The sequence below is a fragment of the Callospermophilus lateralis genome, unplaced genomic scaffold (assembly GCF_048772815.1).
Source record: "Callospermophilus lateralis isolate mCalLat2 unplaced genomic scaffold, mCalLat2.hap1 Scaffold_86, whole genome shotgun sequence".
In the NCBI taxonomy this organism is placed as follows: Eukaryota; Metazoa; Chordata; class Mammalia; order Rodentia; family Sciuridae; genus Callospermophilus; species Callospermophilus lateralis.
The window spans coordinates 3452620-3479446 of record NW_027516693.1 but is presented as its reverse complement, the minus strand read 5'-3'; the positions used below and the strand labels follow the sequence as shown (position 1 = coordinate 3479446).

The 26827-nt window shown below is 33.5% G+C and overlaps 1 protein-coding gene across 1 annotated transcript in view; it reads right to left on the bottom strand.

The window, feature by feature from the left end:
* Positions 1-26827, bottom strand: part of LOC143387819 (mucosa-associated lymphoid tissue lymphoma translocation protein 1-like) — a 51051-nt gene that overhangs the window by 8777 nt on the left and 15447 nt on the right. The window contains exons 3-9 of the mRNA XM_077108515.1: positions 22880-23001; positions 18856-19015; positions 18043-18221; positions 16315-16411; positions 15561-15593; positions 12926-12952; positions 9134-9166 (exon numbers count right to left, since the gene is read on the bottom strand). Coding sequence (XP_076964630.1) covers positions 9134-9166; positions 12926-12952; positions 15561-15593; positions 16315-16411; positions 18043-18221; positions 18856-19015; positions 22880-23001 — 651 coding nt within the window. The remainder of the gene's footprint in view (positions 1-9133; positions 9167-12925; positions 12953-15560; positions 15594-16314; positions 16412-18042; positions 18222-18855; positions 19016-22879; positions 23002-26827) is intronic.

The following is a 26827-nucleotide window of genomic DNA, read 5'->3' as shown; positions in this document are numbered from 1 at the left end:
GAGAGTAACTAAGAACAGAGTAGGGACGAAGAGCATGAGAAGAAGATTAACATTAAACAGGGACAAGAGGTGGGAGGGAGAAGGGAAATTGCATGGAAATGGAAGGAGACCCTCAGGGTTATACAAAATTACATACAAGAGGTAGCGAGGGGAAAGGGAAAAACAATACAAGGGGGAGATATGAACTGCAGTAGAGGGGGTAGAGAGAGAAGAGGGGGGGGAGGGGAGGGGAGGGGGATAGTAAAGGATAGGAAAGGCAGCAAAATACAACAGACCCTAGTATGGCAATATATAAATCAATGGAAGTGTAACTGATGTGATTCTGCAATTTGTATACGGGGTAAAAATGGGAGTTCATAACCCACTTGAATCAAAGTGTGAAATATGATATATCAAGAACTATGTAATGTTTTGAACAACCAACAATAAAAAAAAATAATAAAAGTTTTGGGTTTTTTTTTGGGGGGGGGTACTGGGGATAAAATCCAGGGTCTTGCACATAATAAGCATGTGCTGTATTGTTGAGCTATACTCCCAACCTGATAAAAACTTTTTAAGATAACTTTTAATAGATATTTATCAAATGACAAGCATGTAGAGTTTGCTAAGAAATGGGGACACTAAGGAGACAAAATCTGGTTCCTATCGTAAAGGACTTTACATTATAATGAAACAACACACATATATACATAAGGGAAAAAAAACTCTGTCGTGCAGTGGGATGTAACAGGTTATGGAAGAATAGAATAAGTGCTCCTAATTTGTTTGGAGTAACCTGACTTTTAAGCATTACATATTTGAACATTACCTGCTCTGGCTACAGATTAAAAGAAACAGATAATTTTGTAGCTTGGTATTTTTGTAAAAAGTATACTGGGAAGAAATTAGAATGATGAGCAGTGCTAATTTAACTACAGACACTGTTACCATACTATCAACATTATTGTTACACCTTACATAAGAAAATCTGGTTGACATAGGCAGATGATAAGCTTTGCAACTGAACAGAGGAGTATTAATGGAATATGTGGAGATACATAAACTGTTAGAAATTTGGGTCTGCAGAATTAGGGGTCATCTGTAAAAAGGTAAGAGTTTAAACACTGAAAGTGGTTACATCTGTTTTAGGTGTGATATTTAGTGAAAGGAGGAAACAAAGTTGGAGCCTCTGTATATCATAAGCTAACAAAAGAAGCCATATAAGAAATATCAGATAGACAGGAAAGGGATGTTCCAGAAGAGAACATTTCAAAAAGGAAAAGATTTTAGTGAAGTTATTTGCCTAGAAAGACAAACAGTCAAGGATTATGCTATGAATTTAATGACTGAAAAGTCACTGTTTTCCTCAGAAAGAAGTGTTTGTACTATAAGAACATAAACTAAAGTCAGTTAAAGCAAGAGTTAGTCTATTCTTTTTAATTTTTTATACCTTCATTTTATATATAAATTTTTTATGCAGTGCTGAGGATTGAACCCAGAGCCTCACAGGTGCTAGGCAAGCACTGAGCTATATCCCCAGCCCAGTCTCTTCTTCCTTATTCTCTTATGAAGTATACTGAAGTTTACCTTGTAGTATGTGTGTATGTAAGTTAAAAGAAACAAATAGTTATTTCATGAACATAAAATGAAATTTTATGGTACAATATGACATTTTGTGGTACAGAGAAGCAATCAATGGTGAAAAAAGACTGAAGATTCTGTGTACACATGGGAATAAATCTAAAACAAAAATTACAGAAAACACAAGCACAAGGTGAAACAAAGCCATTAATAAATGATCACTGAATGGTACCAACAACAAGAAAAATAGGCAATAAAGCACCTAGAAAAGATAAAGATGTCAATCAGCTTAATGTGTTTTTCAGGGCTGGAGATGTAGCTCAGTAGTAGAGTGCTTGTGCTTGCCTGGCCTGAGTGAGGTCCTAGGTTCAATTCCTAGCGCGTGCACACACGTGCACACACACACACCAAAAAAAAAAAAAAAATGAAGATAGAAATTATCTGAAATAATCTGAATATGTTCCATTAAATAAACAAATTTGTTTGTTCCTATGAAACAAAAGAGAAAGACAGCAAAATTATAATTACCCATAATGACTAGTCTGGGGGGAAAAAATCTGAGGACAAAAAAAAGAAGGGCTATTTTATAATATGCCAACAGAAATCAAGAACAGGCAATTTGGTGAACAGAATCACTTGAGTGGTGAACCAACCACTCAGATGTATGTTGTAAACACAGCAAATAATAGTTATTCAAGTCTTTTAGTCATATACTTTATAAATTATATCATTCATTTCCTGATGCATAATGGTAAGTTTTTCAGGTTAAAGGAGGATGAGCAATATCATAGTGTCTTCCCAGCCTCAGTGGCTCACTGAAGACCTTTATGGTTCCAATTGAAAATCATGCGAATCAAGCTTGACCCAAGTGTCTGACAGATGAAAACTGTACTAAAAGATATGGAGTGGAGACTTAAAGAAATTTGTCCAAAGTCACATTAAGGCAGAAAAAAAAATGAGGCTTTCTCATTATTAATCCAGTATTCTTTCTATAACTTCCCGCTGCTTCAAAAGTAAGCTGAAGCAAACAAACTTCAATCCATGGACTCCTACAGGAAAGATGAGCATTCTACCCCTAAACTATCACACTGCAAACCTAAAGGAAATTTTCTTTTAACAACCTACGGAACTCATTTTTATGAACTGATCTAATATCCACTCAGGTTCAAGTGATTTGACATTTGGCCAAAATTTCCTTTCAATTTCATAAACTAGTTTGCTTTTACAAGGAAGTGAATATTAGCACAATCATTTATTATTTTCAAGTGTTAACAAGTTCATACATGTTTAAAGCCTAAACAAATTCAGGCTTGAAGGCTGAAACTACATCACAAGTGATACTTTAAAAAAACAAACAAACAAACAAAAGTTGATTCACAATCAGATTAAGCCTTAATTTTTTTTGTTATGGTAAATAACACAAATCTTTCAAAGGTGCATTTTAGTTTTTACAGAAATGCTTCCATTAAGAAAGTAAAGAAATGTCAAAAGAACTTCTTACATATGGGGCATATTGTCAATATTTAAAGCCAGTATTTTCATAAAATAAATGTTTTTAATCATAAACTCTATTAATTCAATATATCCTTAAAGATGCAAACTAGGTAAGTATACCCCAATGATACTTAATTTTATTTGTAAAAGTAACATAGCCAGGCATGGTGGTACACGCCTATAATACCAGCAACTTGGACAGGAGAAGTATGGGAAGTTTAAGAGCAGCCTTAGCAACTTAAACCAGGCTCTACACAACTTAAGATTAAAAGGGCTGAGTTCCCACTTGAATCAAAGTGTGAAATATGATATATCAAGAACTATGTAATGTTTTGAACAACCAACAATAAAAATTAATTAAAAAAAATTTAAAAATAAAAGGGCTGAGTTATAGATTAGTGGTTAAGTGTCTCTGGGTTCAATTCTTGGTACCAAATCAAACCAAAGAATGATTTGTAAATATAAAAATTAAGATTGAGTTAATTAAATGGACCAGAAAAATTATCTGTGCCACAATATATTACACAATGTATTTCTTAACTTTGGATTGAATTTTTCTTCTAATGTTTTCTGAATCAACAGTTGATTTCAACAGTTAACATTTTTAAAGATCAATAATAATAATAATCAATAATAATAATCATAATCAATTCATATATGTACAAAATGGTTGTAAGTAAAATATTAAGTATGATTTAATCTTCCCTTGAACAGTAATCTCAGTGTTTCCTAGACTATGAACTACTATAAAACACAGACGGTACAGAAATTACTGAATAAGTGTTTATAGAATTGAACAGATAAAGTTGCTTATAATTAACAAACTATTGCTAGATATGTTAAAATAGACACTATCTATGGATACAGACAGTGGATAGAGGATTTGCTTTCTCCAAGAAAATGAACATGAAAATTATCCTCTGTGTTTGCTTGATCTCAATTACCAATTTGTCTTTATAACTCAGAACACTGCTCCTTAAGTAGTTGCTGTTGTTTGCTGAATATTCAGTAGCCATTTTAAGAAGTATCTATGAGAAATGCTAACAAAAAGGCAAAAAATATGTTTGCAATGTACAGAACATTCCTTAGTGTCTTTTGAATATGGAAGTCAATCTAGTACAGTTCTTACCAACAGAACAGCAAAATTCCTCCCTAGATAATTAAGTGAAACCAGTTAATTACCTTAAAATTTTTTTGGTAGTCACTTTTATAAGTTTTAGTTATTTTCAAACATTACCTAATTCTTCTTAATGCATCAACATCCATATATAGACAAAATAGTCCTTCATTGAGAACTTAACCAAAAGTAAGTTAATTTGAAAAATATATCTACCTAGTTTGAACAGAGTAAATGTGGAAGGAAGGCTTGAAAAGTCAGGATTATTTCATCTTGTATTTTACTAAAAATGGCATTGAAAATTATTTTTTAACTCACCTGAAGTGTCTTTAATTCAAATTTATTTTAAATTCCAAATCAATCTTTTCTCTGTAGTTAAAATGTACTGCTGGCTAACTAGTACTTAAGCAAACCTTCTGTAATTGGAATACTTTCTATTTTTCCCCATGAAGCTTAAAAACTAGAGTGTTTCAAAAATTGTAAAGCTCTGGCATTTCAGAATATTTCCTTCTACCTGGGCAGAAGTGGTTGGATGTGAAATGATAGTGAACTATAGGCTTGACCTTCTAATTTAAGAATCCAGGGCCTATTTCTCTGGAAGCACCTGACTAACCTTTCCCCTCTTTGATTTCCTGATATCTTCTCCAGCAAGGAAAAAGAAACAGAAAAAACAAGACAGATTGGAGGTCAGCAATGTGATGGTAAAAATTTAAAATAAGAGGTTCCAATTACAGATATAAAAAATGTGTTCTACATGTGTAATATAAATAGTAAAACATTCTGCTGTCATATATAACAAATTAAAATTTAAAAAAAAAAAGAAATTAAAAGAAGAGCCCAACCCACACAGCTACAGGAAAATGACAGAATTAGGAAAAAAGCCATCTCATAACAGGACAAAAACTGTCAAACCACTTTTCCAAAAGTAAGAAAGGACCTAACAGAGGATAGTCTTTCGTTTCTTATAATCACATTCTTCTAACTATCTCAATGAAAACTGGTGCTGTATTCCTACAAGTTCTTTATTTTAAGCTTTCCTGATTTACAGGGTGGTGATGTGGAACTTTTCCTTTATAAGTGGAGAAATGAAAGAGTCTTCTGGTTTATGTAGGCATACCAAGGTATATAATGGCAACTCTAAAACATTCACTTGCAAATGCTATACAATAATACATATAGTGCTTTGAACAGAGTGGCTCTGTGTTTGGAGGTGCATTTGTTGAAAAATACTTGAATATTCTCTCTCCTATATATTCTACACACAGAAAAAGTGCCTTGAACTCAGCAAGATGATTTGAAGATGATTATTTCACAAGCATATGAAACTAGTATTACCTCTTATGTGTTCCTCTTGGATACCTGACTTTACAGATGCCTCTGATTCTGATCTCCAAATAAGGCTGACAGATGACTGGCCTTTACTAGATCTATCTAAAATCCCAAGAACATGGCGGCCAATAGTTTCTTCAACAGCTATGGTAGTCTTTACAACTTCTAAGAGGATCTTCAGAAGTCTGTTGTTAGTTTTCTGGAGTGCAAACCTATACAGATAAAAAAAAACATTTATTAAAATATTTAATCTCTTTATAAAACATTTAATCTTAAAATATTTATTTATTAAAATATTTAATCTTTTTACAGTATAAAGCCTTTACTACTATCTCACCAAAAATACAATGCAAAATATGTGTTTGGTGAAAAGTATCATATAGATTTGCTCTATTAAAATAACACAATAGCACCTACAATGAAGTGCTTCTTACTCTTAATTTTTTTTTAAAAAAAGTGATTTGTTTAGAAAACAAATTTATAACATTTTTAAAGGTGCATTTTATTGACCTGAAAGAAATCAAATAATAATATTTTTAAGATAGTAATAAATTGGAAGAAAACTTTAAGGAGACATAAAACTTGAGTTTCAAAAAGTGTGGTAATACCAATATCTACATAATTGCATTAGTTATACTGATCGTGTTTATATACATATAAGGTTTATCTTTTTATGTGTCAGACAACAACATTTTAATAATTAAGAATCCAACTAGAAAAAAAGTGGTAGTATTTGTATAATTTCTTGGTGATAAACTAGATGTTTAAATTACAAGAACTGGCAAAGACCTGCTTTAAAAAAGGCTTTCAGTGAAACTACTCAGTCAACACCACAAAAAATATCATACGATGTTATTATACCTGCTCCAAAGACAAAAATATCTCTAGTTACACACATTGCACTCAGCCAGTAGGAAAAAAAACATATTTTCAACTAAGTAAAAATAATAGCTTGTCTTTTTAGAGATAAGAAATACATTCTAATTTTAAAATGAGAAAATATTGTTAATCAGCCTTCAAAATATCTTAGCACTATGAACATGTTAATGCCTATATTTCTAGACTTTTTTCCTCCTCTGCTTCACTCAAAAATATATACATTTTAAAAACAAAAACTGATCATACTGGACAATGTGTTTTGAAAGCTTTCTTTTTAGCTTAACATGAACATTTTACCATGTGAAAAAATGTGCTTCCATAAATGGTGATTCAAAAGATTATATGATTAATTTTATGAATAACTAAACAACTTACTCAACAGTTTAATTCAACAGAGATACTATGGTTATAAGCTTTATATTTAATACATGTAAGATATAATAAGAAACTTTCATAGTAAGGTTCCCTGGCCTAAGAGACTTCTTTCTCAACCTCACATGTTGTTTGACACATTACCAACAATCTGGTTGAAAGGGTATCTGTTTCACAGGCACATGACAGACCTATTTTAAGATCAGGTAATAAATGGAGAAGTTTTCCTTTAGTATTTGTCAAGTGAAAAAGAGAGTTCTATTTTTGTACCTAGATCAAATTCTCTGCTTACATAACAAGAATGTTTAAACCTAAAACCCCAAATAATTTAATTAGTGGGAAGTAACGGTTTTAATTCCTTAACTTTTATTTATAGAAGTTTTGTTCAAGTCCTAAATCCCAGGAGTTGGATAATGTGATTAAAACTGATATAATGGTAAAAAGAAATAAAGATGAGCAAGATGTTTATTTTATATTGGCATGGTAACTCTAATTTTCATACACTGCCTTTCTTATTTGAGTTACACACTGACTATGTTACATATTGATGATCCAATGGGGAAGCCAAAATCCTAGGGGCCAAATTCCTCCATGCAAGCTGAGGAAGTAGGTTAGGAGGACACAAAAGGGTAAGACAGTCATAGAAATTGGAAAAGGAGGAAAAAGTTAGTAGATATTAGTTCTAATTAAAATTTAAAAAATTATTTCCATTTGAACAAAATAAATTTTAGATACTGTGCTTAATATTAATGTGGGATAATGATAGTATAGTTTTGTACATTTTAATATTAACATCTACAAAATGAAAGTAAGGAACGTTTTGTTAAGATTGGGTCATTAATTTATTACTTTATAAAACTAGGATATGTATTAAAAGTTCGCACCTGTTATGCCATGAAAGCATGAAAGAAACTAAATGTTGAATATTTACAAATGCAGTAATTTTTTTCTCAACATAAACAAACCAGAGAATAGCTTACACTGAATCCATGCCCATACACTGAAGGAGGAAAAAAAAAATAAAGCTCACAGGTAGAACTGTTTTTAGTTTTTTAGGTTACAAAACAGCATTAAGAAGAATAAAATTAATCAAGAAAGGTTTGATGTTAAAACAATTCTAAACATTTAAAGTCAAGTTTATGATCAATAGCCAATTAAAATTTTTATTACATAAAAAGATTTAAAAATTTGTAATTTAATGTCTAAAAATTGATAATCTTTTATATATTACACATATATGGACATGTTTCATACATAGAAATATATCACACTAATTTGTTTTTGTTTTCACATGTTCACTTCTTTTTTTTTCTTTTAAAAGTTTTTAGTTGTAGATGGACACAATACCTTTATTTTATTTGTTTATTTTTATGTGGTGCTAGGGATCAAACTCAGTGCCTCATACATGCTAGGCAAGCACTCACCACTGAGCCCCAACACTGGCCCACATGTTCACTTCTGAATCATTCTTTATCTACATATTTTACCTACATGTGAACCGCCAGCAAAAGCTCAGTAACTGACTCATGTTAGGTGGGCGCTGTTGACATTTCACTAAAAGTAAAAATGGCTTCTTCAGTAACCAAATCCAGTGGTGAATTTTAGATATTTCCTTACCTGACTTCCATTGAAATCAATATATTGACTGTTTTTACCCTTTTAAATGTTAATCTGCTAACTTTTACATGGTATGAATCTCCTGGATATTCTCCAATTTTCTTGGTTTTCTCCCTTATATTTTCTTCTCTAAGCATTCTTTAAATGCAACTGTTCAGTTATATCTTGCCCTTCATTCTCTTCTGTTCCCACTGGAGAGGATGGGAAATCAAATGCCAAAATTTACTGCAATCCCTATGGCTTTTCTAATTTCTACTCCACCAAGAAGTCATGTTAAGCACTTCCTTTTTATGATATATTTAACAGGCACATGTTTCTCTTTGATTACATTTGTGATAAACACAGAAATCACGCCACAAAAACTGACCCCTGAAATGGAATTTGTTATCTTTTTAAAGCCTCTTTCTTTTCTAATTTTTTCTAAAAATATTAAAAATAAATGCTTGGTCCTAAATGGATTACACCTGTAATCTTAGCAACAACTTGGGAGACTAAGGCAGGAGGATTACAAATTCAAGGCCAGTTCTGGCAAGTTAGCAAGACCCTGTCTCGAAATAAAAGTAAAAATAAAAATAAAAAAGGCTGGGAAGTGGCTCAGTGGTAGAACACCCTGGGTTCAATCCCAGTACCAGGAAAAAAAAAAGGTCTCAACATTCAAATGTTTATAAAACCAAGTTAAAATATCTTAAATCCCTTCATGATCATCATAAAATAGAATTAAATTATGTTAATTATATTTTATTATGCACTTTAAACTCTACTCACCCAAAGGCTGGTCAGTTGTTTGCTCTTTATTATCTATATAAAGATAAAGAAAGCAAAACAGATGTTATTATTTAGGATACAAATATTTTCAGAGCTAAAGATGTGAGAAAAGTAATGAATGAAAACATCAGAAAAGTCATTAAAATGAAGAATATGGTAGAACAGAATTCACTGAAGGGGAGGGGAGATAGACAATGGGCACCAAAACACAGAGGAGGTGAAGGAGTTCTGTCATACTATAACCAAAGGACATAAAAACAGAATACTACAGGTACACAGCCACATCAATATTTATAGCAGCACAATTCACAATAGCTAAACTGTAGAACCAACCTAGATGCCTTTCAGTAGATGAATGGATAAAGAAAATGTGGTACATATACACAATGGAATATTATTCAGCATTAAAAGAGAATTAAATCATGGCATTTGCAGGTAAATAGATGGAGTTGGAGAATATAATGCTAAGTAAAGTTAGCCAATCCCCAAAAAACCCAAATGCCCAATGTTTTCTCTGATTTAAGGATGCTGATTCATCTTGTGGTTGGGTGAGGGTGTGGGAGAATTGGATGAACTCTGGATAGGGCAAGGGGGAGGGAGGGGGTATTTGGGTAGAAAAGGTGGAATGAGATGGACATCATTACCCTAAGTACATGTTTGAAGACGAATGATGTTACTCTACATTGTGTACAACCAGAGATATAAAAAAACTGTGCTCTATATGTGTAATATAAATTGTAATGCATTCTGCTGTCATATATAACAAATTAAAAAAAAACAAACCCGCAACTGCAGTCTACAACACATACACATTTCAAAATAATTAGAGAAGCATTTGAAGGTTCCTTACACACAGGATTGATAACATTTGAGATGAAGATGCTAATTATAGCGTGATATGATCATTACACACTGTATACATGTATCAGATTATATTGTGCTCCATAAATAAGTACAAATATTATATGTCAATTAAAATATAAAGAATTTAACCCTGGGTTCAACTGCAAGCAAAACAAAACAACAAAAACAAAGAAAGACTTTAAAAGGAAAAAAAAAGTGCAACTAGTTCCTAATAACTAATTTACTGTTTTAAAATTTTCAGATTTTTAAATTAGTGCTTTAGAGTTATGCGTTATAGATGGGTTCATCCCAACAAATTCATATATACATGGAATTCAATTTCAGATCACGATCCCCCACTTTTCCTTTCCATCCTCCCATCCCTCCCCTGTTGTCCTTCCTCTATTCCTTTCATTCATCTATTTATATTTGATTATTTTACTTATACATAAAGGTGAAATTCACACACACACACACACACACACACACACACACACACACACACGATTTTTAAAGATTTCATTCTGTATTACCCTTCCATTTCCCTTCCCTCCATTCTGCCTCTAAAATCTTCTACACTACTGATCTTCCCTTTAAGACTTTCATATTTTTAATAAAACTATATAAGGATGAGTGGAATTGGAAACAAGGTAGGGGAGTTCCTTTGATAACTGAATGACAAAACTGGGGTAATAATCCTTAATACTTTACTAGCAATAACAATCTGAAAATGGGAGTGGTGTTAAGAATAAGTACCAGCAGTAACACTGATGCTTTGGTTGGCACTGTTATAACTGCTCTCTACACAACAGATTTAATTAGACCTCACTTTACCCCATGAAGTATGTGTTATCATCAACTCCATCATACAGATAAAGAAAGAGGTTCAACTCAGTCACTTGCCCAAAGCTGTCAAGCTGGTAGTAGCAAATCTAGATTTTGACTGAAGGAGTCTCATTCTTGATCCTACACTCTTACTGTTATTCTACATAGAATGAAATTCCTCTCATCCTTGAAAGCCACCAGGAAGAGAGGGAGGGAAAGATGCAGTTCAATCCATTGTATGCCCACTTCTGTAGGGAGGGTAACTATTCACACATTTAGTAATATAAATGCTACAGGAGCCTATTACAAACACAAACTTTGCCCACGTCACTTTTTTTTTTTTTTTGTACCAGGGATTGAAACCAGGAGTGCTTAACCACTAAGCCTCATTCCCAATCCTTATAATATTTTATTTAGAAATAGGGTCTTGCTGAGTTGCTTAGGGTCTCACTAAGTTGTTGAGGCTGGCTTTGAACTTGCAATCCTTCTGCCTCAGCTTCCTGAGCCATGGGGATTACAGGCATGTGCTATGGGCCAGCCATGTGTCCCTCTTTTTAAACTCAAATTTTTTGTCTCTATGAATCTTGGGGAGTTAAGGAAGAAGACGGGCAGGAAAATTTTAGAAGTTTAGTAATGGATGTAAGCAGAAGGTTTTATGAAATAACTTCACAATGTTCATGAAAGGGCAAGAAATAATAAATTTAGGAAGAAGGATTCAATGTAGACCAAGTGAAACAACATCTGATGGTTCTCAACTGTATTCAGTTCTGAATGTTTGAAGCAAGTCGCAGGGTTCACATGAATTCGAGGATATCACAGCAAGGAAACTGATATATTTTGGTAATGATTTTTTTTTTTTTTTGCTTTATCGAGGTTGCCAATAGGCAATTAGCACAGCTCAAACAGCATTTAGAATGGTATATCTTTATTAATGAAATAGAAAACTTAATTAAATAGTTTAAACTATTAATTAAATACTTCATTTAATTAATAGCAAATAGCAAATAGGAGCTTGGGTATAGCTCAGTGGTAGAGTGCTTGCATGGCATGCACAAGGCCCTGGGTTTGATTCCTCACATTGCCAAAACCAAAAACAAAACAAACAAAAACTCCAAACAAAAAACACACAAACTAGTTATGTGTGTTAAAATAATGAGAAATAATGACTTTCTGTAGATATTAGATTATATAATTCCCTTCTTAATGTATTGCTGCATGCTTTTACTTTCAAATCTATTCACAGTCTCACACATCTATCTGCACCTTTTAGAATGCCTCATAAGCTATACTGACATCCTCTGCTTTACATTTTGATAGACCTTTTATCCTAGTTAAAGTCTTCCTTTATCTTGTTCAGAAATCTGTTCTGATTAAAATCAGCCTAGATTCTTAATACAGCCTGCATATTCCTGCCATCTGTCAGTCTCTTAATGATCACTGAGAAGCCTACTTGCATAGTGCCAGCTTTCCCCATTCACACACATCTCACCTCAGGTAAAGGTGACCTACCTAGCTACTTCAGATGCATTCTGTGTCTCCAGAATGGAGAACATGGGCTAAAGTATGACCTGTTCGGAAATGTAGCCTGTCACTTTTTTTGCAGTGCTGCGAATCAAGCATGCTAACCATGAGTTACACTGAGTTGCACTCCAGGCACTATCACTCTTTCAAACCTACTTCCCTTTTACCAAATTAAAGATCATCATATTACCCATTAACTCTTGTTTATGATATAAGGAATAATGCACAATTATAAAAAATACAATAGTATTTTATGCTGCCTCAAATACTTAGTTTTCTACCATTATTTTTGTTTCACTTGCATGAAATTCAACTTCATGTAAGTAATTTCAACTCTAAATTATATTCTTTCAACAAAAATTACTAATATTACTGTACCAAGAATTATCTATGGTGTTTTTACTGTATTCAATCACTTAAAAATTTAAAACTAGGGGCTGGGGTTGTGGGTCAGCAGTAGAGCACTTGCCTAGCATGTGAAAGGCCCTGGGTTTGATCCTCAGCACAACATAAAAATAAATAAACAAAATAAAGGTATTGTGTACAATTAAAAAAATATTTAAAAAATTTTAAACTAAAACATTTTATGTCTGTACTATTCACCAGAATGCCCAAAATCATTTAGTTCATCTGAAACAGAATAAGGGAAAATATATTACTTTAAATAATCTGCCAATTTCACACAAACAGACTAGAGAAGTAGTTTTTGAGTTCTTAAATTATGTCATAATGTTTTATTAGTTTAGAACTTTTCAAACTAAATGAAGAAGCCATGCAAATACTGCATAGGAAAGAATGCTGTTGTGGACATCATTTAGGACTATTAAGCTACTGTTGTTTTCATTAAATACTGAAAATTTAAATAAATTCATTCACAATTTGTTCAAAGTTTTAGATATTCTGGCCAATCATGGGGGGGGGGAACTCACAAGATGTCTATTTGTGGCAACTGTAAACTTCTTGAAACTAACAAAACTTTAATTTTAGAACATTATAAAATTTACAAAACTACTGAAAGAAAATTTACAAAACTACTGTACTCACTGACTTAGTGCCCCCCCACTTTTTAATCATCTTAGGTTAGTATGGTGTATCTGTCATGACTAATGAGCCATTTTATATTCTTTTTTGTTCTAGGACTCCACTTAGGAAACAATTGCTCAGACATTCCTTATTTCCAATGAATGGACAGTCTTGAGGAGAAATTGGTCAGGTATTTTGTAGAATGTCCCTTTACTTGGCTTTACCTGACGTTTTCCTTCTGGTTACTGATGTTTTCTCAAAAAGTGATTATGCTTCAGGAAAGTAGAGTGGTTTTAGAATTAGCCTGTACCCATTCTGGGTCATCTTACCACGGCTCAAGAACAGTTAAAATATTCCAAGCAAATGTCCATGTCAATATAGCCACTATTTCTAAAATTCTTCAAAAAATTTTATGAAGGTAAAAACTAACATTACCAATACATTTCAAATGTTATAATACTCATAAAGTGTTATGCAGAAATTTTATTATTATATGTGGCATAAATCAATCTAAGAGTGGTATGAAGCAGTGCATGGGCTGTGGAAAATTTCTTCTGCCTTCAGTCTACTCATTTCCAGTAGTTATGTCAGCACATTCTTAGCAAGGCTGTTTCACACGTTTGTCAAACAGTTAGGTGCTTTGGGCATATTCTGCATTCCATTGTGGGGGACCCTTGCTCTGGCCTCCTAAGTGATTGTTTAAAATCTGTACATGTGCATTACTGCTGCAGTTTTAATACAGGACAGATTTCATGCCACTCAAACCCCTAGACTTCACCTATTCAACCTCTGCCCCTTGTCCTAATCAAACATTTTAACAAAATACACAAAATGAAATAGAGGACATTATATTTTGTAGGTTAAAAAAAGATATAACATGGGATACTGTTCACAATATGTATCAATTCACCAACTATAAAATATCTCATCTTTATAGGCTCTTTAGAAAAAATTGGATCTAACTTTTCATTCTGAAATTTTTGGAGCAACTTCACCACCAGACTTTCATCTCTACATGTTCTGAATAGAGCTGTCTGAAAAAAAACAATTTTTTATATTTTTTGCCACTGAAAAAAATTACTTGAGAAATTGTGCAGGTATAGAAGCAGCATGGCAGGGTGATAATCACACGCATCACCATGAAGCCAAATGACAGTGCTCTCTTTTTATTTATTTTCACAGTGTTCAGGTATCCAATATTAGGATGTTTAAAAGAAAATATGCAATTAGGCAAAAAGGAGTTAGAGAGATGTTTGATGAGTAAATCTTCACATGGCTCTCTCACCTAGGGTTAACAGATCATGGATTAGAACTCCCTTATGTGAGAAAATTCTTATTTATTATAATGTACCAGGATAAAAACAATAGTTACAGTATTTTAAAGTGATATGATATGAAAGACAGGAGATATGAAAGACAAGAAAACCAGAAAACATGATTTAACATTATTTTCTTACTTTATCCAAGTAGAACCCAAGATTATGTAGTAGTCTGAAGAGGCAGCAAGTGAAAAAATACTTTGCTATCCACAGACATAATTTTACAAATCAATGTGACAGCACACTAAGGGAAGATATCTAAGTTTTAATATTTACTCTTTACTCATTACAATTTAAGTACAATGTTTGGCTAATTAAAATATATTAGAAGTTTGTGTTGAAATAGATTTTCCATTTTTTACATATTATGGTACAGGTGACTATAATCTATAGATTTGTAGCTTAAAAAATTCTTGTATTATTTTCAGAATATTTACTATTTGATTAAAACATGTAATAAACAACAAATCTCCTGTTCTGAAACTTTTATAGTAACTACATTTGCATTTGGGGGGCATCTTATAAAGGCTAACAGATAAAGTAATCTAAACAAATATTCATGACAATATAGCTACATATTATCTAAATTTTTGTATGATAAAATTCAACATTAAGGATTAATCACAAATGTTTATTATTTAAAACAAGTTATGCAGGAGCTTTGTTATATACAACAGAAAATCAACTTAAGACTAATAATTTCAGAATTTTGGTTTAATAGGATCTGTGGCAATTCATAAAACTTCAATGACTAACATACATTATTCTTCAATCAAAATAATTTCTTAGAGCTAGTATTTTTTCCATCACTGCACTCAGTAAGCTAGAGCACTTCACCAGTCCCCAGAGCAACCAGCATGCAAGAGCCTTGGTCTTGAACCAAAGAATTACACTACCTTCAGTGCACTCCACTGCCTCATCTGTTCTTCCTTGTTTCAGAGAAAACAAAGTTGAATATATTATAATTCATGATCTTAGGAAGGGCAGCCATCAAGCAAAGAGATAAATAGCACAAAAACATGTGGGCACACCAACCCATGCATCACCATCATCTACTACTAACAACAGGATCACACACATAGTAAGCTTCAATAGCATAAACTCCCCAATTATGCTGTTCATAGTGGGGATTGTTGAGTAATAATTATGTTTTCCTTTATGAGTCTGTGATGTTTACTTTTTAAAATGTTTTATTAAAAATCTTTCTGGGCTGGGGTTGTGGCAAAGAGGTAGAGCGCTTGCCTAGCATGCGTGAGGCATTGGGTTTAAACCTTAGTAACACATAAAGTAAAATAAAGACCTTCCACCTAGAACTAAAAAGTAAGTATTTAAAAAAATCTTTTTCTATCAAATCAAGTTTTTTTTGTATGTAAAGCTTTAAAGAATATGTTTTCTTGCCATGAATGTTTAAAATAAACTAAAACATTTCAAGAAAATTAAAATTACTTAAATGGCTTTTGTTTGGATTCATTTTGCTTTTTGTATGTGACTCTAGATATGAATTTAGTGTGCATTCTCTCAAATTATATATAAACAATATAACTCCTGACATCAAACACACTGTTAAATAGTATGGGGTTAAAAGTAGAATTTCTTTTGCATAAATGTTTCAGTTTATATAGCTTATATTATATGAGTAATATAGCTTACCTATGATGACATCTACCTTCTTGCTATCCTGACTGTCTCGATCATTATAAACATGACACCAGTAGGTTCCTTGATGTTCTAAATCCAAATAGGGCACCTGTATCAATATTAGAACACATACACATTTCACCTTAAGGTTTTAATTTAAATTGGCTTGGAGAAAAGTCATCTTGTACTAAAAAAAATTTCTAAAACATTTCAGAAGGCTTTAAATATTCTTAGATTATTTCCATTTACTAGGCTAAATAGTAGCAAGGAAATAATATGATTTCAATAGTGGTGAGTTTGGCATAATACTATTTGGAATTTTATACAGACACCAGGATTAAATTCTAATTTAAGAACCAATTAATTTAATTTATTTTTATTTTTTATTTTTTCAAAACAGAAAATAAATATTTTAATGTACTGTTACATTCATTTCCATTAGAATATATTTATGGAACTTACACCAATACCATTTTTAATCGGCTATTCTTTCTATTTACATGTAGTTATTTACCTCCCGGAGAGGTTAGCAATTTAGGAATAATTATTAAAATAATAATATACTTACATATTGGTTTTCCCCAAGTGCAGAATTAAATATCAGATACTAAATTTATAACCACATTTGTCAACACTTTATATTTTACCTTCTTATATTAACATTAGGAGGAAATCCTTGATTTTACAATGTAATGTTAGAATGTGAAAGTATTAAAAGTTCATTAGAGTAAAACTGAACCTCAAGTTATTATATGTCATAATAACCAAGGTACATAATTTTACATAGTTTTGTAACTGCAATATTATTATATACATAAATGTCCTATGTAAGTCTTACTTTGGCTTAAGATATCAATTAGCTAAAAAATTATTCATGGGCTGTGGATGTGGATCAAGTGGTAGCGCGCTTGCCTGGCATGCATGCGGCCCGGGTTCGATCCTCAGCACCACATACAAACAAAGATGTTGTGTCCGCCGAAAACTAAAAATAAATAAATAAATAAATATTAAAAAAATTACTCATTAGCAAAATAAAGCTTTATTTGAGAAAGTTATCTTATTTATGTTAAACACATTTTAATATTGTATGTAAAGTTTTAATATTTGGTAAGGAAAATTTATTCTTATCATCCCTATTTTTTTATTATTACAGGGAGAATCTTGCCCTGGATTATACAGTACAGTAGGTTATAATTATTTATGTAACTTTTATCAATTAATTAAACTTAACTTTCATGATGTACTTTTATTTATCTATAAAATAACGGCAATGAAATAATATATTACCCCTAAGATCTCTTCCAGTTCTAAAATATAATAGTAAAGTGTAAATTATATAAATTTGTACATTTATAAAAATGTATCTCTTAAAATGATTTCAAAATAGCCTTGTAAAATATGAATTTCTATGTTGCAAAACTGTCAACCACAATTTACTTTCTTACTCAGTTCTAAAATATGCTTACTTTATCAAGTCTCCTTAGAATATGTTGAAATAATGTCAATAATGAGCATTATAAACATTGTTGGTAATGATTATATAATTTTTTGGTTAACATAGATATAGCCCTCATTATGAAATGAAATAAAGTCAGCAGAACCAATTAATTTTAAATCAAAAGGGACTGGAAATAAAAATGTTGAAAACATTCAAGCACCTTGAAGAATATGAGTTTTAGTGTTCACTTTTCATTTTAATTCTACCATTTATTTCCCCAAACCCCCAAATCAACTACCTACCATGTATAGCTTTTTTGTCTCATGTGGTAATGGTGATTCATTTTTGAACCACTGGTAGTGAGGAATAGGGCTTCCAATAGCAACACACTGTAAAACCAATGTGCTGCCTAGCATTAGCTTTTGGGACTTTGGTTCAACACAAATTTGCAACCTGGATTCAGGCAAGCTATCTGGACTTCCTTAAATTAAAAGAAAAAAATCTCTAGGTTAAAAATAAAAAACACATTTTTCCTATAATTAAAAAAATACATAAGTCCAAGTTCACTATTCAGTTTTCACAATCTTTAAAAACATTTGCTAAATTAAGTTTCACAAAACTGTAGTATTATCAGAAACATTAAGAGATGTTCTGAGGATAAGCAAGTGCTATGACAAGTAAGTTTAGAAAATTCTGAATTAAGCAAAGTTAACAGGCAGGTAATGGGGAGAAAATAAGCTTGAGATGCAGATGCTGTGCATGAAGGCAGAGTAATAGGTAATGGAAACTGCAGGGTAGAGGAGCTCAGCAATAGGGACCAGACTGAGAAGATTCTGTGTTATCTTAGAAGATGGCGTGAGCATGCAAGTGTGCATATGCACAAACATGAACACACACACACACAACACACACACACACACACAACACACACACACACACACACACACACACACACATGAAAGATGATTAAAGCATATGGGGTCAAATCTTAGTGACTAGTGACAATGTATTAGACAAAGTATGTATGTGAGCTTTTGTTACTATTTTGACACTTTGAAGTTCTTTTAAAGTAAAAAGAGTTAAGGCAATTCATCAAAACATCTTTTGTCACTTACTCCAGAAGCTTTCTGTTACTTCTGTCACATCACAAACATCCAGCTGTGACCACTGGCTGAAATCAAAGGTAAGATTATTATTAACACGACAGACATAAAAGCCTGCATCTTTTACATGCACAGTGTTAAAAATAAGTTCTGATGCATTTCCATATGGAATCTGTGAAGGAATAAGGGAATATAAGTGTATATTCATCAAAAAGGCATCTTAAAATATATGACATAATTCATGATATAAATTTGGTAATTTTCCCCCTCCAAGTTCTGAGATATTAAAAAAAAAACAAATAATAGCATTTGGAGTTATTTAGGACTTGAGTTAATAGAAATCAAGAGGCTTTTTAAAAAAAAAATCATTAAAAGGAGTGAGATGTCTTCCAAATATCTTCCTGAAACTAATAGAAAAGCTGCTCTGCTATAAAAACAGTTCAAATGTTCAGTACTGAAAGGATTTGCAACTGCAACCTTTGTAAGTTAAGTAGCATATAACATGATAAACATCACTATGGTGTGGAGAAAACACAATTAGACCTGGCTATAACTTTCAGTTTAGACCAAATGAGCTGTGAATACATGGACACATTATTTCACCTCATCTACAAAATTCTGTAAGAGGATAATCTTTAACAAACCATATCCAGCTGGGCAGAAAAGGGTTATGGAAAGCATGTAAGTGATAGAAGGGATGGCCACCCAGGGTCTCCTGAGTTCTTCTGCCTGGGCTCTATCAGTGTAGTAAGGTTTCTTTCACCTTTGCTGCTCCCAGTTCACCTTTGCTGCTCCCAGCAATTCATCAACTCCACCCAACTTGGACACACTGCCAAGGGGCTTCCTCAAGTGCTGCCTCATTGTGTTACAGCAGCCCCTTGCAAGGTTATTTCAAGGAGACTGCAACTCTTCCTTTCCATACTCCAACCAACTCAACTCTCAGTACAAGAGCAAGAGCATGTCACTGAAAATGGAACTACTGGGATGAGAGGCTACTTAGCATGGCCTGACAATCCTTTTATGTTACCCTGCTAAGCCTGCTTTCCCATTAGATGATTCAGTAAACTTTCAAATCTCTTGCAATCCTACTTCTCTCAGACATTGAATACAAAGAGAAATTCTTTCCTCTTGCTGCCACTGAATCACAAACCCACCTATCAGTGCCCATGCCTATTTATAACTGCCCTCTTCCTTCCTGTTCAGATGGAAGATGCATCTTTCTAATAAAGACTGGTTGGGCTAAAGACCTGTGAAGACCCACTTGGCATCTCAAGAGTTAGTGTGAAGATTGTATTAAATGAAAGACATTTGGGATTAAACAGAAGCAGAAAAAAATCTTCTCATATGCCCCTTTTCTGACCAAAAGAAGAAAATTCTGGGAAATGAGGCTGCCATAAATTCTCTCCTAGAGTAACTTCTGCTCCTTGGAAGGTGACCAGAGTAAACCTACTATAAATCCCCTCTCCAGTTTTATGGCTATGAAGAACAGGAAAAGACTCAGCACCACTCAAAGATTATCACAAACTTTCCTACTCCCCTTATTCTTCTAGAAATTCTTTGCTGTTTTCCACATAAGTTTCTATGCAACTTAGGTATTTAATCAGTTAGCAAGTAACTTCTTTGTAGATTCCTGCATACATATGAATAACCTCCTTCTCTTGCTATTTGCAGGTTCCCATCACTGGAGGCAGAGCAAACACTTTTATTTTCCAACAATCCCATCCCCTCTGATTTTGCTCCTGTGATGCATCTATTTCTCCCATTTACTCTATCACTCTCCAAAACACACTCTAGTACCTTCTACCTTAAGTCAAAAAACAAACCTGTCTTGACTCCACATGCCTCCTCCAGGAAGTACTGAAGAAGTTGGCCACCTTTCTTCTTGAAATACTTTACTTTTTATTTTTCCTGGTTTCTTTACTGGTTCATTCTCTAATACTGAACTCTCAATGTTATTTATCTCACCAGATATCCAAACTTCCTAGCTTATTCATTTGGATGTATAATAGACATTTCAAATTTAACATGTCTAGTCAAATCCTTGATGTTTCTCCCAAAATCTATTGCAGTCTTCTCAACTCCTCAGCATAAATATGTCCCAGATGCTCAAGTGGAAAACATAGTCACCATCCTCTACCTTTCTTCCTTCTTCCTCATGTTCCACATCCTAGCTATCAGCTGACCAACTCTATCCAAATACAAGCTGAAATACCCTGGGATCCATCTCTACTCCTTTACCCAACTCCATACTAGGGTTATTTCTTTTGCAGCACAGTCAGTAGACACCTGGTCTTCTTTGATGTTCTCTGTTTCGTTCAAATGTTTTTGTGTTAAAAACATAAATCCTCCCATACTACTTATCTTTCTTAAAACCTTTTGTGGCTTCTCACTTTATGCTTATTTTCTTACCACATGCTTATTTTCTCCTATCAATGAACTCAAAGAAATGATCACATTTGCTTACCATCCCCTCCCCCTGAAATGGGCAGCAACCTTGCATTTCACTGCTCCATTGTCATTCCTTCAAATGTGACCTGGCACAAAACAGGTGCTCCACAAATACTTAAGTGGATATCTCCTAAAATAGACCGAGGAACATAAGAGTGGTCTGGTAAAACTTGACTTGTTAGAATTTTCAAATCCACTACAGGGCTGAGGATGTAGCTCAGCGGTAGAGCATTTGCTTAGCACATATGAGATCCTCGGTTTCATCCCAACAGGACACACAAAAAAGTCTTTTCTAAAATCCACTTTAGCTCTTCATATCTAAGATGTACTCCACAACCACTACATTTACACCTTTCTCCAACCAGGAAAAACCTTAATGCAGTAGGGTTTTTCTAATACTTATCTTGCAAAAGGTGTTTATTCAAATAAAAGCAACTTTGCAATAGAAAAAAAATGGTAAAAATACCTTTCACTATTATGTTCCAACAGCCAAGGCACATATTTAATTCTTATAACTCCTGATGGTAGGAGTTCATGTGGTGAATAACAGTAGTCAGCATTCCAACACAGACCTGTCTAGCTCCAAAACCTACATGTAATCTTTTTACTACATTCCATAGTTGCTCTACTTTACCTATGAAGGGATGGAAATTAAAAAAAAATGATATAAAACCACAAACTTTTTCTATGGTTTAAGGTGATTCCATGTAAGCAAAGATCATAATCTCATGGCTCTTTTACTTGGTTTCAGATTTGCAAATGGAGCCTTGGCATCAAGTTTTAAGGATGTTGAATTTACTGTGACGAACAGGTTGAAAAGAAAATGCATAGAGTTTCAAGGTGTAATGTTGGAGAAAAGTGGGTGAAGGAGAGGGAGTGAAACAGAAAAGCCCACAAAAGTGGATATATATGGGACAACCAGACAGAAATCCCTAGTGGCAGGGTGGCTCAAAAAATTTCAAGAAAAGATAATTCTAATATATGATTTTAAATTACTTATTGGAAGGTGCAGGCATCTAATCCTTCTACAAGTGGAATAAATGCCCCACTCTGTGAACCTTAATTTTACTTAAGAATGGATAGGACCAGGGGTATGGCTCAGTGACAGAGTGCTTGCCCAGCATGTGCAAAGACCTGGGTTTGATTCCCAGCAAAAAAAAGTCTATATCTTCTAAAATAACATAGTTCTGTATAATTCTTCAAATAATAACATTGCATTAGCTTTTCATCTAGCCTTCAAAGACTTTTAGCTAAGAATTGTGGTTGAAATATAATCTGTTGTAAAGAAATTGGAAGATATGTTAAAATGTATCAGTGATGGTTCCTATTTGCTAATACTTTTGCCCTGAGTAATCCCTATTTCCCACAATTTTTATAGTGAAAAACTGATTTCATCATTGTTTACATTGTCTTGGCAATTTTGGAATTATGTTACCATAATAAATATTTTTGAATACTTCATTAATAATATTAAAAATATCTATCAGACTCTTAGCCAAATTCCTAAAATTGCAGTTAGGACAAAAATATTAGTTAATTTTCAATCTTTTTCTCTTCTTGAAGAAATTAAAACACTTAAAAAAATCACCTCTTTATTCATTTTGAACCATTGGTATTGTACAAAAGGATGTCCAGTTGCCCGGCAACACAGTTTCACAAACTGTCCAGCCAAGACTGCCTTTGATTCTGGGTTTACAGTGATCTTTAATCCTTAAGAAAAAAAAGTTGTGTAAATAAAGTCACAAAAGATGGGTTCTCCTTGAATATGTCTGAAACCCAAAAAGGAAATATTTTGAAAATAACCTGTATATTAATCTTTGTCATAAATGTGTTTATTCAAATAAAAGTAACTTGCTTCTACATTAGTTTATGAGGTTGTGGGCTGTAGGCTTTGTAGAATCTTGAGGAAAAAAACTTACCTGCAAAAGACATTGATTTAATCTACTTCCACATGACTGGAGGAGAATTACATTTCTTCAATTCTTAAACATGTTTTTCCTACATTCTAATACTTCTGAAATCAGGATGCGCTTCACAGCAGACGTTTGCCAGGCAACAGTATACTGTAGTTCTCAGGGCCTGTTCATGCAAATACCTGGTCCAAAATGCTCACATGGCTGGGATTTCAACTGAATTAAGTGCACTATTAGTAAAATAAGAATTAAATTTAAATGTCTGCTGTGGGGTCTCAATGTGTCACCTAAAATTCGTGTGGTGGAAATAGTCCTCCAGACAACAGTGTTGGGAGGAGGGCCAGTGGGAGGGGTTTAGATCATGTGGGCTTCATCCTCACGAATGGATTACTACACTATAAAAAGAGCTCTCAGGAGTGGGTTCACTCTCTTGCTTTTCTGCTATGTAAAGACACAATAGCCATGCTTGCCATTCTACCTTGTGTCATGTGAAGCTAAAGCAAGAAGGCCCTCATCACATATCCATGCCTTGATCTTTTTTTTTTAAAGAGAGAGTGAGAGAAAAGAGAGAGAGAGAGAGAGAGAGAGAGAGAGAGAGAGAGAGAGAGAATTTTTTGATATTTATTTTTTAGTTTTTGGCAGACACAACATCTTTGTTTATATGTGGTGCTGAGAATCGAACCCGGGCCGCACACATGCCAGGCGAGTGCGCTACCACTTGAGCCACATGCCCAGCCCCATGCCTTGATCTTAAACTTTCAGTCTCTAGAAATGGAAAAGTAAACTTTGTTCTTTAGAAATTAACCAGTCTGGCTGGGTGTGGTGGCACATGCCTGTAATCCCAGTGCTCAGAAGGCTGAGGTAGGAGGATCACTAGTTTGAGGTCAGTCTCAGCAACTCAACAAGGCCCTAAACAACTTAGTGAGAATTTGTCTCAAAATAAAAAATAAAAAATGCTGGGGATGTGGCTCAGTGATTAAGCATCCCTGGGTTCAATCCTGGGTTAAAAAAAATGGAAAAGTAATTTCCCAGTCTGTGGCATTCTATTTAGTAGAATAAAACAGATTAAGTAAGATGATAGCATAAAAATGTCATGAAGTGACCATATTATGACTTAGCACTGATATGAAACCTAAGCTTTGGGGTAATCTATTTGCAGCAATAGATAACTGACATTACAAAACCTCCAAAGTTAGGAAGTTTTATATTTGCCAAGATTATAATCCATAAAACTTGGTTAACTTATTTTCAGGAAGAAGAAAAGATCATTAAAACTTCCTGATCCTACTTGTTTTCTCACTTATCCTGAATGTGATCTCAAAACTGTTTTTTTTCCTCTACAACCCACTAATCCAAAGTAACAAAACAAGATTACAAGTAATGAGGAGAGATAAGAAATGATAGCAATCTTAATATATCAGAGATACTAAGTTTTTATTAAAAAAATAACTGCTTAAAAGTAAAATGTGAAACCATACCAGAAATATACCAAATAAAAATAAAACTTGAGTAAATATTTATTGCATACCTAGCACAATTGATGATCTGGAGAAATCCTAGACAGTCTTTAGCAAATTAGTACAATTTCTTAAAAAAAAAAATTAAAGCTCTTGACAGGGGAGAGACTTCAGTTTCATTAATCATTTATATTGAGGATGAATGAAGTTCAGAATTTTTTTGAAATCTGTGACACATATTGGTGGGAAAGTCACAAAACTATATTTTATTTATTTATTTATTTTTTAATATTTATTTTTCAGCTTTCGGTGGACACAACATCTTTGTTTGTATGTGGTGCTGAGGATCAAACCCGGGCCGCACGCATGCCAGGTGAGCGCACTACCACTTGAGCCATGTCCCCAGCCCCAACAATACTATATTTTAATGTCTCCACATTTATCATTTATCTACTTGGGAAGTCTTACAGCACAACTTTAAAATGTAGATATTCTGATTTTCCAGGTATAGGTATGATAAGAAGGGGAGACAGTTGCAACAATGATGAAAAGGAAAAAATAAATATAAAAAATATAGCTTTGATTAAACTGGCTTTAAATATGGATGGCCTCAGTACCTCCAGACACAATCAGACTCCCCCACCAGTTCTTGCAGGTTTCCAATGGGAAAGGTTGTAGCCTACCATCATCTGACCAGTTACTCAGGATTAAAACTTGGATCAGTCATCCTTGAATGCCTCTTCCTCCTTCGTCATTCTGCACTTGCAATCTGTATGCAAGCCCTGTCCATTAAGCTTTTCCATGTTTCACCATCTTTTAGTACCTTAATCTTTTTTTTTTGTTTGTTTGTTTCAGGAGTTGAACCTAGGGGCTCAACCTAGGGACTCTTAACCTCTGAGACACATCCCAAGCCCTTTTTTCTATTTTATTTAGAGACAGGGTCTTGCTGAGTTGCTTAGGACCTTGATAATTTGCTAAAGCTGGCATAAAAGTACCTCCTCCTACCTCAGCCTCCCAAAGCACTGGGATTAAAGGCGTGTCCACCACACCTGGCTCAAGTGCCACAATCTTAATCCAAGCTGCTGTTAACTATGCAGTGATAATAAGCCTGTTCACTTATTTCCTTACTTCCAACAAACAGTCCAAATATCTATTAAAACATAAATTAATTCAAAATCACTCCTGTAATTAAAACCCTCAAGTGCCCTCCCACTATACTTGGAATAAAATTCCAACTCCTTACCACAGTTTACAAAGCCCCACATGAGCTTTTCTCAATCATTCAGGTCTCTTACTAAAATGTTAGCAGCTTCTCTGGGAAACATCTCTAAATTAGCTACCTTTCCACCCCAAGTTCCCTATTACTTGAAATACCCTTTCTTGCTGCCTGTCTAATCTATTAAAATAAAAACTCTGTGAGAGCAAGGACCATGTTTGTCTTAATCACCAGTTTACTCCACACCTAGAGTAGCGCAGCACCTGTCAAACATAGTGGTACAGTGGGGTTCAACATGCAGTTGTTAAGTGAATGTGCAGAATAATAAAAATTATTGTAGCAGTAATTTACTGGCTGTTTAATATGTACCAGCATTTTTATCATTACCCTCCAAAATAACTATAAAATGTAGATATGAATTATATCTATGTTGCAATAAAAAGAAGTTATTTGCAGAAGATCAGACAAATTATCTCTTTTTTCCTTGTAAAAAAAGGCAGAGCCAGGATGTGAATCTGAACTTTTTCCAGTGATTGTCAATGTATTCTCCACATCTTTGCCCCAATAAGCCTTTCTTACTGAAGACAGTGTCAGGCAAAGCAAGTCTGTACAATAATACTGCTTACAAATTTACCATCCACGTATTCTCTGTAATTATATAAAAAGATAAGAGACAATAACTATAGAAATTAAAAGGCTTTCTTACTAGAGAGTCTTACAATGGAATGAATGACTTTACTGGAAGAGAATCAAATGGCATAGATGTTCTAAAGGCATCTTTCCTTTGTGTGGGACACAAAACTAAATGATTTCTAAAGGAGATTTCAATTCAGTTTGTAAACTGGCCCTATACCAAAAATTTTAGTACAGTCTAGTCTTTAACAACAAATAAATATATTTGTTGTTATGTATACACACATACAGATATGTGTATACATATCTGTATGTGT